General features: G+C 41.9%; 2 protein-coding genes across 2 annotated transcripts; one reads left to right on the forward strand and one right to left on the reverse strand.

The window, feature by feature from the left end:
- The first annotated feature begins 1,465 nt into the window (after positions 1–1,465).
- arl6ip1 (ADP-ribosylation factor-like 6 interacting protein 1) lies at positions 1,466–9,752 on the forward strand. The gene is made up of 6 exons (XM_053515207.1): positions 1,466–1,614; positions 2,973–3,106; positions 3,460–3,579; positions 6,331–6,448; positions 6,712–6,796; positions 8,851–9,752. The coding sequence occupies exons 1-6, from the start codon at positions 1,579–1,581 to the stop codon at positions 8,967–8,969; spliced, it is 612 nt and encodes a 203-aa protein (XP_053371182.1). The 5' UTR covers positions 1,466–1,578; the 3' UTR covers positions 8,970–9,752.
- LOC128544892 (uncharacterized) lies at positions 6,810–13,218 on the reverse strand. The gene is made up of 6 exons (XM_053515206.1): positions 13,060–13,218; positions 12,661–12,745; positions 12,402–12,569; positions 12,110–12,311; positions 11,040–11,189; positions 6,810–8,480 (listed from the first exon to the last, which is right to left on the reverse strand). The coding sequence occupies exons 1-5, from the start codon at positions 13,107–13,109 to the stop codon at positions 11,077–11,079; spliced, it is 618 nt and encodes a 205-aa protein (XP_053371181.1). The 5' UTR covers positions 13,110–13,218; the 3' UTR covers positions 6,810–8,480; positions 11,040–11,076.
- Between the last annotated feature and the right edge of the window lie 691 nt (positions 13,219–13,909).

Consider the following 13,909-nt stretch of genomic DNA (forward strand, 5'->3'; position numbering starts at 1 on the left):
TTTTCAGTCCAGCCTTCCTTAAAAACGTCTGATATTTATATTAATGTGCCCGTTAAGGCGTTATTTCCATAGTAATGCCTCATTTCAGAGTGCGGTTACTATGGAAACTATAACAGCATTTTTTTCTGTTTTATGCTTAAAGGTTCAAATTTAACCTTTCAAACATTTAATGCATCAGTGGAATAAGTCCTCAGTGTCTGCTTTTTAATACACCCGAGTAAAGCCGTAACTTCAAAGTCTTCACGACTGAGGAGTTTTACGCTGCTTTGTGGCTTCTTATGATCTAAAGAACTGAGATTATTCTTCTAATTGACTTGAAAATAAAGAATTAAGACGGCCTGGTGATGGAACGAGTTTACAGCTGCCATCACAAGCGAGATCGGGAGCTCGGGATTTTCCTGCAATGTGTGTGAGACAAAGTAAACAAACACAGTTATATAATTAAAATGTATAGAGAATTGTTGAGGTATAAGACCCCACGTATTGTTCAGATTTCTGCCTTGTTTCCATTAAATTGGTTAAACCATTAGAATAAAAACTGGTGTCTAATGCGCTCAGCAACTTGTTAGGCAAGACACAAGGACATGGACTCGTCTGTAGGTGGTGGTGTGATTTTGCTGGCAAGAATTTTTTTTTATAGCTGACCTGTAAACTTGTATCACTGAGAATAACTTCTAAACCTGTATAGTCTTTAAAATCTTGTAGAGAAATTCTTGCAGGTCTGATTTAGGTCAGTACAGATTCATATGGTGTTCAATGATGTTTTAAACATGTATTTTACATAGTATCAAGCCAAAACCTGTTTGATAGAAACCACAGACAACAAACATACAATGTATGTCAAGAGTAGAAGCTGCACTTTAATATGACAAACATAAACATTATGGTTAATATACTGTATATAGAAATGAAATGATTGTACAATATTGTCTTGGAAGGAACCCAAAGAAAGAAGGAAAAAACACCACCCATTTTGGAAACCTGCTGTCTGGTCTGCTCAGAAATCATTAGTAATAAAGGCGAGTCATAATTCTGAAAGTGATGTAAACAATCCATACTAAAGGTCATGTTATATGCACCGCCATACTATTTGGGGGGTGGAGCTTTGAGTAAAAGGATGGACATGTGTTTGCGCTCAGTGTCTGTATCCGTCTGGTCCGTTACAGTTCTCTTACTTTTGGGAGGAACCCTGTTTCGTGTCACTGTGTACTGAACTGTAAATGGTTGAAATGACCTGACCTTTGTGCTGGATTTGTAAGATAATCATCTTTGCCGTTCATGCATGCAGACAGACTGGTTACGGGTCCTCCGAAAGAGAAACCTGACGAAATGTACAGACAAAATCTTTCTTTTCTTTTCTTTTCTTTACATAGACAGATGAGGGAGTTTATTGGAAATCGGCCCTTTCCAATATGGCGGCGCAGGTACTGTAGCGTTTACTTCCGCCCTCAGTGTGACGTAACGCCTTCCTGCGCGTTTCAAATAAAGACAGTGTGTCGTTAACGGACGGGCGCTTTACCACAGAGCAGCTGCAGCAGCGCGAGCTTCACTTCCGTCTCGGAGAGCTCGCGGTCGGTCATGGCGGAGGGAGATAACAAGAGCGCCAATTTACTGGTGAGGCTCCGGTTACGGCTGTTTGTCTCCTCAAAAACACTTTTGTAAAGAACGCGACAGTTAGCGTGTGTGTGTGAGAGAGAGGGGGGGCTTGTTTACGCTGGGCTAACATTGGCTCGGTTAGCGTTCGCTCCGTGTGTATCGCGTTAGCCGTTTAGCTAGCTCGGTTTATTTCACCTTAACATTGACACACTGACTGACTGAACATTAAAACAGGGATGTTAGCCACCACGCTAACGGCGTCTGTCACGAGCCCAGCTGTTCCTCAGGCCTCGTATTACACAACGAGTGACGTCACATTACAAAATAACTGTTTATTTTTTAATTTTTATATGCATATTGTACAACCATGTCAAAATTGTTTAAGTAAATAGTTTTTATTTAGTTACTAAGCTAGCTTAGCTAGATGTTGCACCGTCACCTAATGACAGTTTCGGATCTTTCCTCGGAATCGACTCATCACTCGGCTCAGTCATTCGGAGTCGAACTTTTTTTTTTTTTTTTTTTAAACGACCCCCATCTTTGTTCTTTGCGTAATTTTTTTTAGGCAAAATTGTTTTCTTTCCTTTTTTTATTAACAGAATAAACATACTATTACATTACATTTTGTTTGTTATCTTGTAAATAATCTAAATCTGTTTAATGCTGTTAAACTGTTGATTTGTCTTATTTTTTCCTGCCTTTTAAAATAATTAATTAATAAAAGGCATGAGATCAGTCAGTCACGTGTGGATGGTGTCGTTAAAGTCATTATTAGAGTCATGGGTCCTAAATAATTATTAGTTTTCAGTAGAATAAATTGTTAATTCTATTTTTTATAAAGTGAATCGACTCAAATTGTTCAACCGAAAAGAGTCGACTCACTTAAAGAATAAGAATCGACTCTTTTACGAGCGTCACATATTTCAACACAGTGAAATTTTCCAAACCAGAAGTAGAAAAGACACTAAAAAACATGTTTCATGATCATAAATACAGATAGAAGCCTTATATCCTTTTAGATAATTAATAAAACAGACTCTTTAAACCCAGCTTTTAATTTTCTGTATTGAGATCTCCTCTACAGTTCATATCACTTGTGATGAGTTTTTTCTTTATAATAGGTATAAATTACACCCTGTGACTTGTCCTGTTGGAGCGTGCTGAGGAGCGTATGACCCCTGACCCTGTGGCTTCTGGAGCGGTCTCAGCTCCTGGATTTTGATCAATAATAGTCTGATTGTTCTTGAGTAAATTCCTGCACGGCGTGTTTCACTCGTTTGTTTCCGCGTCTCGGTCCAACACTTGATCACACATCCCCGTGTCCGGCGGGTGCAGGTTCCTCTCGGCGGTACTGACCGTGTCCATTCCCGTTGCAGGCTCAGGAGACGTCTCAGCTGGAGGAGCAGCTGCAGGGATGGGGCGAGGTCATCTTAGCCGGGGATCAGTTCCTGCGCTGGGAGAAGCCCTGGTTCCCCGCGGCGCTGGTGGGCGGCACCACCATCCTCTTCCTGTGAGTATCGCGCATGGTAAAGACCGCGCCCCGTACATCTGATATGGACGAGCATCGTGTCAGAAGTGTGTGTGACATCATCCGAGAGACCCCGGGTGTAGTGATGTAACTGCACTCAGCTGTACACAGCTTTTTTAATGCACCAAGTGCAGTTTATAATAAAGAGCAGTTTAATGTTTGATGATTAATTTTCGTACCGCTGACCTATTTCCATATTTTAGGGTGAAATGTTAAAAAAAAAAAAAAAAAAAAAGAAGTTGTGTGATGTTGTATGTAGTGGTTCTTTAATGTTAGTCTTTAGAGGTGTGTGTGTGTGTGTTGTCCTTACACTTTCCTCTCCTCCCCCCTGACAGGATGGTGTACTACCTGGACCCGTCTGTGCTGACCGGTCTGTCCTGCTTCGTCATGGTCCTGTGTCTGGCCGATTACCTGGTGCCCACCCTCGCCCCGCGCATCTTCGGCTCCAACAAATGGTACGTCTGGATCTCATGACTCCGCCCACCATCACCTGTAATAACACACCCACGTCTATCGTCACACTTAAATTAAACCGATCAGGAGGAACCATTTGTGCTCAGAACATTTAAAAACACACACTCAGGTGTACGGTGATCCGAGGTCTCCAGTGTGTGTGGTCTCGTCCCCTCACTATGGTGCACATCACGTCTGTGTGTTTTATTTAAGGTCTTCAAATATTGTTGTTTTGGATTTCTATTTATTTATTTGTTTATTTTATAAATTTAAGAGACGACTCCGTCATTATCAGCCGTGAACTCAAGCGTCTTACTGAGTGACTGTACTAGTTAAACTTCTCATAGTTCAGGTCCATGGTCAGTTCATGGGACATTGTCTGTTTCTCTCTCTCTTTCTCTCCATCTCACTCTCTGTGTCTCTCTCTCTACTTCTCTCTCTGACTGTCTGTCTCTCTCTCTCTCTTTCTATATCTTTTACACTCTCTCACTCTCTGTGTCTGTCTGGTCTCTATCACTCATGTCTGTCTGTTTCTCCTGTCAGTCAGTAGTGCAGTCTGATCCCAGGTGTCTGTGATCGAGGTCTGATGTTCCTCTGAGTGTGTTATGCTGTAGCTCCAGGTTCACGTGTCTCAGTCTGCCTTTTCTTTCTTGTATTATACACATGGTAGAAATATTAGTTACTTTTTTATTTTTTCCTCTTTGTTTCTTGGTTTTATCAGTTGTAAACACGGTTCTAAAGGTTTGTTTGTGTAAATCTGTGTTGTCGTTGTCTCACTCGCTTTACGCTGCAGATTATAATCCTCCATGTCACACTGCAGCTGCAGCGTTACACCATCACAGAGTTTCATCTCCTCACTCTCTTTCCTTCCTGTTTCTCAGTCTTGTGTGAAAGCTGAAGTTTGTGACGCGAGTGAGTTAGCGAGCGGTTTCTCCTCCGTCAGCGACAGAAGGAGCGCCGCACTGGTTCAGCTTCGACCTTCTCCTGGAAACATCTCGGGGTTTATTTTAGAGCCTGGCAGCGTGTCCCGCGCGTCCCGACCCATTCGATATGGACATGTCTTATGTCCAGAAATAAAGAAGTACACGCGCTTGGGTTTCACATCTTCAGCTTGCCAGAGAGAGATTTATTCCCCTAATTGTTTGAGAACACATCAGCGTTGGGGGGGGGGTGTGTGTGTGTGTGTGTGTGTGTGTGTGTGTGTGTGTGTGTGTGTGTGTGTGTGTGTGTGTGTGTGAAAGACATAATGGAGATCACATGCACCTTTGTGTTTGAGGTATGAAGAGGTCAGGAGAGTGAGGCCACGCCTCTGTGGGGTGAAACTGAAACAAACAGGCTGAAATATTCACGTCACAGTGTGTATGAGGATTACAGCACGTTCTGATCATCTCACTTCAGTCTCATTTAATAGATTCTGCAGGTTTTAATTCTCTGATTGAAAAGTTTTTGTTCTTTCTTCCTTCCCTCCTTCCTTCCCTCCTTCCTTTCTTCCCTCCTGCCCTGTGAGAACAGAGCGATGTGGTCGAGTCTTCCTGCGAGTTCAGACACTAAACTTAGTCACGCGTGTTTATTTCTGACGGGACACGATTAACTCAGCGTCTCCACAGGATGAACACAAGGACGCGTCTCTCTATGGAATAAGATCACTGTCAAAAATATGTGTGCGTTAAAAAAAAATTAATTTTGCATAATTCTGTCTTTTGTCCGAGTTGGATTCCAAAATCTACGGCCGCGACAGCTTACAGATAGAAGATTTTGTGTGTTTGTTACAATACAACTCTGAAATATGCGACTCTGACCGCTTACTGACACAAAACTCGTTTTTACAGCTTCTCTGTTTTTACGGACGAATTGCGAAATTACGGCCACAAATGCTGTGTGTTAAACCACTGTAAAAAATATGTCATCAAGGCCACATGCACAGGCATTACTATCTGAGGGAAGAGGAATGGATTTGGCGCATGCTCCCCGGCGCCGTTTTAAACTGCTACAATCTAACCTACTATTGTTAAAACATCTCTGTAATTTTACTTCTCTTAAACATGTCCGAATCTGTGAAAAGAAAAAACGTACCTGAGACGATGAGAGAGCGCTCGACTGCTGATCTGGCATTTTGGTGCAAGTGGTTTAAAACAGCGCCGGGGAGCATGCGCCAAATCGATTCCTCTTTCCTCAGATAGTAATGCCTCTGCATGTGGCCTTGATGACGTATTTTTGACAGTGGTTTAACACACAGCATTCGTGTGCGTAATTTCGCAATTCGTCCGTGAAACAGAGGAGTTGTAAAAACGAGTTTTGTGTATTTCAGAGTTGTATTGTAACACAAACAATCTTTTTTGTAATTTAAAACAATTTAAGCAAAATTACTCTTTCCTTTTTTTCCTCTGTTTTTTTTTATTTTATGTTATTTGTGTGTTAACGCTGATCCTGGCCGCAGATCCTTAATCATTACCTGTGGAAAGATAATTTTGTCCTCGTGCAGCGACGTGGTTAAAAATCAGGAGGTGTGTTTAGGCAGGAGAGAAAGTCGTTGACAAAATGATCTTTAGTTTCTTTTTCCGCATGTTTTAAAACATTTAATGTTTGAAATTGTTTTTCTATTGTTTAGAAGGAAATTATTATTATTTTTTTTTTAAATTGATTCTGAATCAAAAACCAATTGACAAAATCAGTTAAGTCACACGGCTCTAAATCAACACGCTGTTTAATCACTGAGCCGGAAATATTAAGTGTGTGTGTGTGTGTCTACACAGGACCACGGAGCAGCAGCAGCGCTTCCATCAGATCTGCGGGAACCTGGTGAAGACTCAGCGCCGCGTGTTCGGCTGGTGGAAACGCCTGTTCGCCCTGAAGGAGGAGAAGCCCAAGATGGTAAAGGGCGGCGGCGGCGCTGCATCAGTCGTACACTAACGAGAACCACGAGCAGCACAACGCACCTCAACACAAGAGTGCACTATAAATAAACAAACAAAAACTTGTGGGACTGGAGCTAAAATCAATCAATTGTTTTATTATTGAGTTCCACATCATTATAAAAATAACAAACCCTGTGCCTGTAAAAGCGTTTAGAAATGTGTCAGTAATCTTGCCCTCACTCACTCCTTCATCCTGTTTGTTCTTTCGGTCTCTAACAGTACTTCCTGTCTGTGATCAGCACCCTGGTGATCGTGGCCTGGATCGGACAGCAGGTCCATAACCTCTTCCTGACCTACCTGATCGGTACGTATACGGCGTGACCCGCGTCACTGAGCCTCATCATGTGCGATGATCACATTAATCTAACACGTTTCTCTACGATACAGAGGATGCGTTAAGTGTGTTTTTATTTCCTGTCTACAAAATAATGAACGTCAGTGAGTGCGGTAGAGCTGCACGATTAATCACATGAAGATTAAAATCACGATACGTACCCGTGCAATTATATAATTATAACAGGCTGCAGTTTATTACAGGTGATGTAAACAATCAGGGGTTTATGAAGAGGATTTATATTTAATACGTCGGACGTGAAACATCGTCTTGCTTATCTGTTATTTTTGATATATACATTTGAATAAAAAATGGTAGTGCAGATTAAACCGCAATATTTGTCTAAATAATTGTAATGTGATGTTTTTTTTTTTTTATCATCAAATCATGCAGCTCTAATAAGATCTAAACTTACCGTACTTTCTTCTTTATAGATCAAAGTCTTCCCTTTGTGTGAAATGAGACGTATTTGTCTTTATTATTTATATGGTCTTTGATTCTTGAGATTATGTTTAATGTCAGTTTTATTTCTTTTCTGTCCCGTAGAACTGAATCTAAAAAAAAAACATTGTCACATTAAAGACTTCTGATCATTTATCTCGGCGTAAACACACAGATAAACAAGCTCATAGCATGGAGGGTGTGTTTGGAGTTTAAAAGGCTGTCTCGCTCTGTGTATGTGTGTGTGTTGAGTAAAAGAGGTCGCGGTATGTAGGGCAAGAAAACGGAGCCGCGTGTCCCAAAATAGCCTCCGCGTGACCCAGCGCTACACAGCCGCGAGCGCCGGATACACGTTAGTCTGATACCTGACTTTAAACCATGTGACTCCACTCGTTATAATAATTACTACAGACACAGAATGTGTATTTTACTCGCCTTAAGGAGTCTTTGTTACAGAGTATAAATCTGATCTGGGGGCGTGGCCATGTACAGTTGTGGTTGTGATGTCACAAAGTTACAGCGAGACCCCCCCAGGACATCTTTGTTCATTAATATAAAAAACATATTAAACATTTTACTGTTATATTCATTATTTAAATAGTTTAATGTGCTTAGTCACGCTGCAGAACTTCTTTATTCTTTTATCACATCAAAATTTATAAAACTCTTCAGTTTATCAGTATTTGGAGTGAAATTGGAAAGCCCCTCCTCCACTTAGTGATGAGTGGTAATATTTCGTGATGTCATTTGTGTCATCAGATTTCCTGAAGAGATGATCAGATTTCTGTTTAAATTAACACAACGCTCCACACACACACACACACACACACACACACACACACACAGTTCACACATGTTCACTGATCATATCCTTAAAAAGATTAATTTATTAAAATAATTAAAGGTTTATGATTATAAAGAACTGGAAATGAAAACTGCTTTCAGGTCAGTTCTGTTTTTGAGTTTAATCTTCACTCATCATTTGCGTTCACTTTCGTACAGTTTAATAAGGAAGTCAGGTTTTTTACAGTTATTCAGAAACTTCGTTCTTGATTTATCTGAAAAGTGTTGAACGTCGTGTCGAGTGTGTCTGATCAGAACGATGGCGAGTTCTCAGGAAGCCTCAAAGTGAGCCGCGACCTGATCTCCAACTGACTCTGAATCGACTCGCTACAGGAAATGAATCGTGAGGTGTTGGGGCCGAGCCGTAGTGCTGCAGACAAAACGAAATGTAAAAATTGAACATGAGCAGAGGCACAAGGAAGAAAAACATTTTGTTTTTGTTTAGTGCCAGCTTAGTGCTCTCAACACTCAGGTGACTTCAGGTCACATTTCCTGCACATTTAATTTTTTTTCCGTTCCCCCTGCACACTCCTCACGAACCAAAAGAGCTGATTTTGAGTCGACACTCAGATTAGACGTGATGTTTCCCTGAGACCGTGATGTTCCCACGCTATCTTCACCTTTCACTTCGAGTTGCAATTCAAGTTCGACTGGTAGCTCAAGCTGGGACGTGTCCTCCGAGGAGAGATGCAGAGACACATCCGCTCATAAATCTCGTGTGTGTGTGTGTGTGTTCACAGTGAACTTCCTCCTGCTGCTGCCCGGCCTGAACCAGCACGGCATCATTACCAAGTACGCCGGCATGGTCAAGAGGGAGGTGAACAAACTGCTCAAGCAGAAGGAGAAGAAGAACGAGTGAAGAGACGGGGAGGAGGAGGAGGAGGAGGAGGATTAGGAGTAATGAAAATTTAAATTTCCCCCCAAATAGCATTTAAATGAATAACTCCGACTGCTTAAAGTACTTCAGACACAGTAAAATAAAATAAATGTTTAAATCTATTTAAAAGTTAGTTTTAGGCTTAGACACGAACACACTGAGGTGCTGATGGTGTGAAAGTGCTTAGAACCGAACGCTGCTTACAAGCCGGTAGATTTTTCTAGAACAATTAAGGCTAAAGTGTACAACTGAAACATGGACGTATTATTATTTTATTTTATTTTTGAAACTTTAAGATGGTTTAAGGACGTGAGCAGAGATCGTATTTAAGCAGGTTTTGGTTTATTAACATTTTATTTTGCTTTTCTTTTTGATTTGTTTGGCTTTTTGTTTAATAAAAAAAACTGCACTGCAGGAGAAACTGGAGCATCGTGTGCGCTGTGTTGGCGCCCTCTAGTCCCGCCCCCTTAACCCGGTCCCCTAGTCCCGCCCCCACCATGTGACCTCACGCCTGAGGGCTGCAGAGTCGTTTGTACTGCTGTAATTGTATTTTCTGTGTTTCTGTGTGTCTCCTACAGTTAAAGCACTTCATTGCTGTAAATATGTTCTCTACCTGTGTGTGTGTGTGTGTGTGTGTGTGAAATTAATTTTCCTTGGCTTGTCTGGAAGTCGAGACGTGTCTGCTGTCTGTCTACGATTCAGCTTGTTTTCACTTCAGTACCTAAATAAATAAAAAGATAATAAAGAGCTGCTCTGACGCTTCGACCCGTGTGTGTGTGTGTGAGATCCTGCTTTTATCCACAAACATGATGATACCGAGCGCCACGATTGAGGTGCTTTAGACAGGATTTGGCAAGGTTTTTAAACAACTAATTAAAAATTATTTTAACTCTCTAGACACAAACACATACACACATAATGGCTTAACTGAAGTCAGAATGAGCAAGAGCGGCCTATCCTTTGGGGGAGGAGCCACGGGGGTCCTGGAGGGTCGAGAACACTGGAAAGTATTTTAGAAAATGGAAAAAGAGGACAAAAGTTTGATTAAAGAATATTTAAACATGTAAGGGAGCTCAAGACTAGATGTGGCGGTAACGCAATTTGTTTGAATGCAAATCGAAGAAGAAACAAACAACAGGTTGTGACATCAGTTTGTGTGCGCGTTTGATCAGCGCCTGAAAACCTGAGTTATAATTTTGTACACACATTATTTATGATGAGTTTTCATAATGATTTATACTTTCTTTTTTTCATCACTTTGTAACTGGAAAATAAAATCTAATTGTGTGTTTAAAGCCTCCAACCTGCTGTGTTGCTAATTCTGTGTTCGCATCGTCAGTAATAAAGGACTCGAACCTGGAAAAACTGCTGCTCATGTTTATTCTGTGCTCACGCTGTTCATTACAGTGGCCGAGAAGTGCAAAACAAAATAAATCAGAGAACACGACAATTCACTCAAACCGGAAAAGGTAAAGTACTTCCTGTATATTTTGAGTAGCCGATTTTTCGTCCAATCAGCAGTAAGAATGTGATTCGTAAACCACACCTACCTTTTTTGGCTTACCGTTGATTGGACGAGACATCTGTCACTCAAAATATACAGGAAGTACTGTAGACAGTTTTTTTTTATTATTTTGGTTTGCACTTCTCGCCCCCCGTAGTTCTTTTATATATATAACCTTGGGGTGAGTGAGCGACAACAGCTGAAGAGTTCCAGTTCTGCTCTGAACATTCTGTAGCTGAGACCGCAGTGCACCATGTCACAAAGCGAAAGTCATCTTAAACGGGTTTTATGAACATCATGATGACCTCATTGTTCTTCAGTGGTGCACCTTTAGGAACCTCATGGACCAGAATCGCAAAACAAAGTTCCAAACATCTTGTGGAATCCAGACCATGAAGGAGGAGGAACCCGACCCAGTATTAGTCTGGTGTTCCTAATACAGTGTTCAGGGCGTGACGGGAAGAATTAAAGAAAAATCATCTGTTGTTTCCTATATGAGCCTGGCTCAGTGACTCACGACTTGTTAAGATTAAATCTGGACTTTTTACCCGAGTGATTAAAAGCATGGTGCGAGCTCGGGGTGGTTCAGTAGAGCCGTAGTGAGGTGCATTCTCTCTCCCAGCGCCGTGTGTCAGACACCTCCCTCTCCACTGAGAAGATCTTTGGCTGTCCGGGACCTGCTGGTGGTCTCTCCTCTCCTGTGGGACAACATCAATCAGATCGCATTATTATTATTATTATTACACAACTCAACATTAATCAACATCTTCTGACCAATCAGAAGCCGGAATTGATTTGATTAATGGTTGATTAATTATTTATAGCAGTGTATATGCCCATGTAATCTAACTGGACGAGAGGCGTTATTCCACGAGTGCTGATAACAGACTGGTAACAGCACTGTGAGGTATAACTTCTATCATCATTGGATTATGGGTTGTTTCTTTATTTAACCAGTTATTTAGCTCCGCCCACACATATCCTTCCACACCTAGTGGCACTAACTAACTGCGACTGGTGGCGACTATAACTGACAGTTAGTGAGCGATACTACTTTAGAGTATCAGCTCCGTTAACTTCAGGGTTCTGGGGTCGAATCCCAAATAGCAATAAAGGCAAACCTAGTGCACTATGTACTGTAGGGTGTACAATCCCCCTTTGTTACACACACCAAGTAGTGCCCTTGATCAGGGGTTAAAGAGGGATTTGGGATTCAGTCTTGTGTTAGAAGCTAGTTAGCGTTGTAGCTAAGCGTTAGCCGTGAACAGACCGACGCGGGCGGTTCAGAGAAGTGTCCCAGTGCTGATATTCAGTACTACAGCACAGCCTCGAGTGTTCATCGTGTGCATGTTTGGATGCGGACTCATGGAAGTGTACCACATAAAGCAATGTTAAAGGAATGCTGAAGTGGTAAAGGTTTCTGTAAGGTGATGTGTTTGTGTAGCATCTCAGGAAGGAGTCTCCAGTGTGAGAAGTCAAGCTGTAAGTTTTCAGACTTTTCGACACTGTCCTGAAGGATGAGAGATAGTGAGACCTACAGGTGGCGGTAATGTAACGTACCGGATGCCAGAATAAGAAGAAGATGAAGAGTTTAAAGTAAGAGCCGTGTGTTAGATACCTGTGAGGATGTCGTGTCGGTGCCAGAGCGTGGGTCGACCGGACGCGTGCCCAAACTGCCCGCTGAGCTCGGCACCACAGTGATCTGAGCTGTACGAGCTCCTGTACTGGGTGCCTTCAGGAGGGTTGGTCACTTCCTTCATCGCCAGACCATCACGGTTCCGCGTCCAGTTCCTGTTCCTCAGACTGCGCAGGACGTCGTGCTGCGTGCGTGCGGGTGAGAAGTACTAAATGTAAATACTGTTCAGATAATTAACTAGGTACCTTAGACCCGCTTTAAAGCCCTCACGTACCGGTGTGACTTCTTTGGGACTGTGGACGTCTCTGGAGTGCGTGGATGAGAACGAGGGACCTTCAGAGACGTTCCTGAGGTCCAGGCCGCGGAGATGCTGTGACGGATAAGGCGGATCACTCAGGTGGAAGATCAGCGGCTGGCCGTCGTATCTCCTGCCAGAGAAACTCTACAGGAGCAAACGTCTGATCAGAGGAGAGTAAAGACGGAGCCGTGTGTGTGTGTGTGTGTGTGTGTGTGTGTGTGAGCTCCTCTCTCACCTTGGCGTGTGTGGTGGAGTAACACGGCGTCTGATCTCCCAGAGAGAACGTAGTCTGATGAAGCAGCCGTCCCGTCCAACGCTTACTGTCGATAAACATCACTTACAATCATCATCATCATCATCATCATCATCAGGCCAAATAATACAATCAGCAAAAACATGAACTGAAGATTTGTTATTATTATCAGCTTGTTGGAGTCAGAGTCACTACAGCCGTGTGAAGTCCTGCGACACTTTTAATCAGTTGGTTAAAGTCTTAAAAGGTGAAAAAGTCCTTAACAGATTTTATAATATAATTTATATTATTAATAATAAACCTTTAAATGGCTTAAGTGAAGAGTTAAGTGACTGTATTGGTTTATTAAAAGTTAATTATCTAAGTTTTTATTCTCCTTACCCTGGAGCCATGCTCTCGGCTCGGTCACGCGCTCGGGGAGCTGTTGCCATGGCAACCTGCAAACAAATGCCTTTATTATTATAATATATTATAATTATTATTATTAAACAACTACTATTATTAGCAAACTGTAAAACCACGTGGACTAATAATGAAATGTTCAGTGTGTGTGGATCTCCTGCTCTCTCGTCTGATGGTGTGTGAACTTTAATCTCTAAAAGTGAATCAGACTCTTGCTGGGGGTTTGTGCAGCATGCGATGTGGCCTGCAGAGGGCGCCCGAGTCACCGGCTCCATGTGCAGGACACGCCCCCCAGGGGAGAGCGCGTGAGGTTGTCCTCCAGGTGTTTGATTACCCGCTGTGTGCAGGCAGAAGGTTTCACTACCGCCACCTACTGGTCATGATCGCCATTACCTCCAATTCAGTTTCAATCCTGTAAGAAACCCAACACTTTAATAATAATAATAATAATAATAACAAACTCACTCACTCACTCCTCTTCTATACCACTTTATCCTGTATTCAGGGTCACAGGGACCTGGAGCCTATTACAGGAGGCTTAGGGCACGAGGCGGGGTACACCCTGGACAGGGTGCCAATCCATTGCAGGGCACACACACACACACACAAAATAATAATAATAATAATAAAAAGGAAAAACCTAAAGAGCTGTGTTTTATTTGCTCTCTTTCTGTATGTTCTCACAAACAATTATGATGATTACTGATGATTGGTGCAAAATTTATATTTTATAATATGTAATCATATCATTACAGCATGCACTTGGAATAGTTTCTTTTTGTAAAATAAAAAAGAATATTTCGCATATTTTTTATTTTAAAGTATTATT

The sequence above is a fragment of the Clarias gariepinus genome, chromosome 16 (genome assembly GCF_024256425.1).
Source record: "Clarias gariepinus isolate MV-2021 ecotype Netherlands chromosome 16, CGAR_prim_01v2, whole genome shotgun sequence".
NCBI classification, from domain to species: Eukaryota; Metazoa; Chordata; class Actinopteri; order Siluriformes; family Clariidae; genus Clarias; species Clarias gariepinus.

Excerpts from the sequence above, each read along its gene's own strand:
- arl6ip1 (XM_053515207.1), top strand. The coding sequence starts at position 1,579 with ATGGCGGAGGGAGATAACAAGAGCGCCAATTTACTG. Across the intron at positions 3,580-6,330 it reads ATCTTCGGCTCCAACAAATG|GACCACGGAGCAGCAGCAGC; the intron begins GTACGTCTGGAT and ends GTGTCTACACAG. Across the intron at positions 6,449-6,711 it reads AGGAGGAGAAGCCCAAGATG|TACTTCCTGTCTGTGATCAG; the intron begins GTAAAGGGCGGC and ends GGTCTCTAACAG.
- LOC128544892 (XM_053515206.1), bottom strand. The coding sequence starts at position 13,109 with ATGGCAACAGCTCCCCGAGCGCGTGACCGAGCCGAGAGCATGGCTCCA. Across the intron at positions 12,312-12,401 it reads GTCCCAAAGAAGTCACACCG|CACGACGTCCTGCGCAGTCT; the intron begins GTACGTGAGGGC and ends GCACGCACGCAG. Across the intron at positions 11,190-12,109 it reads CCGACACGACATCCTCACAG|GAGAGGAGAGACCACCAGCA; the intron begins GTATCTAACACA and ends GTTGTCCCACAG.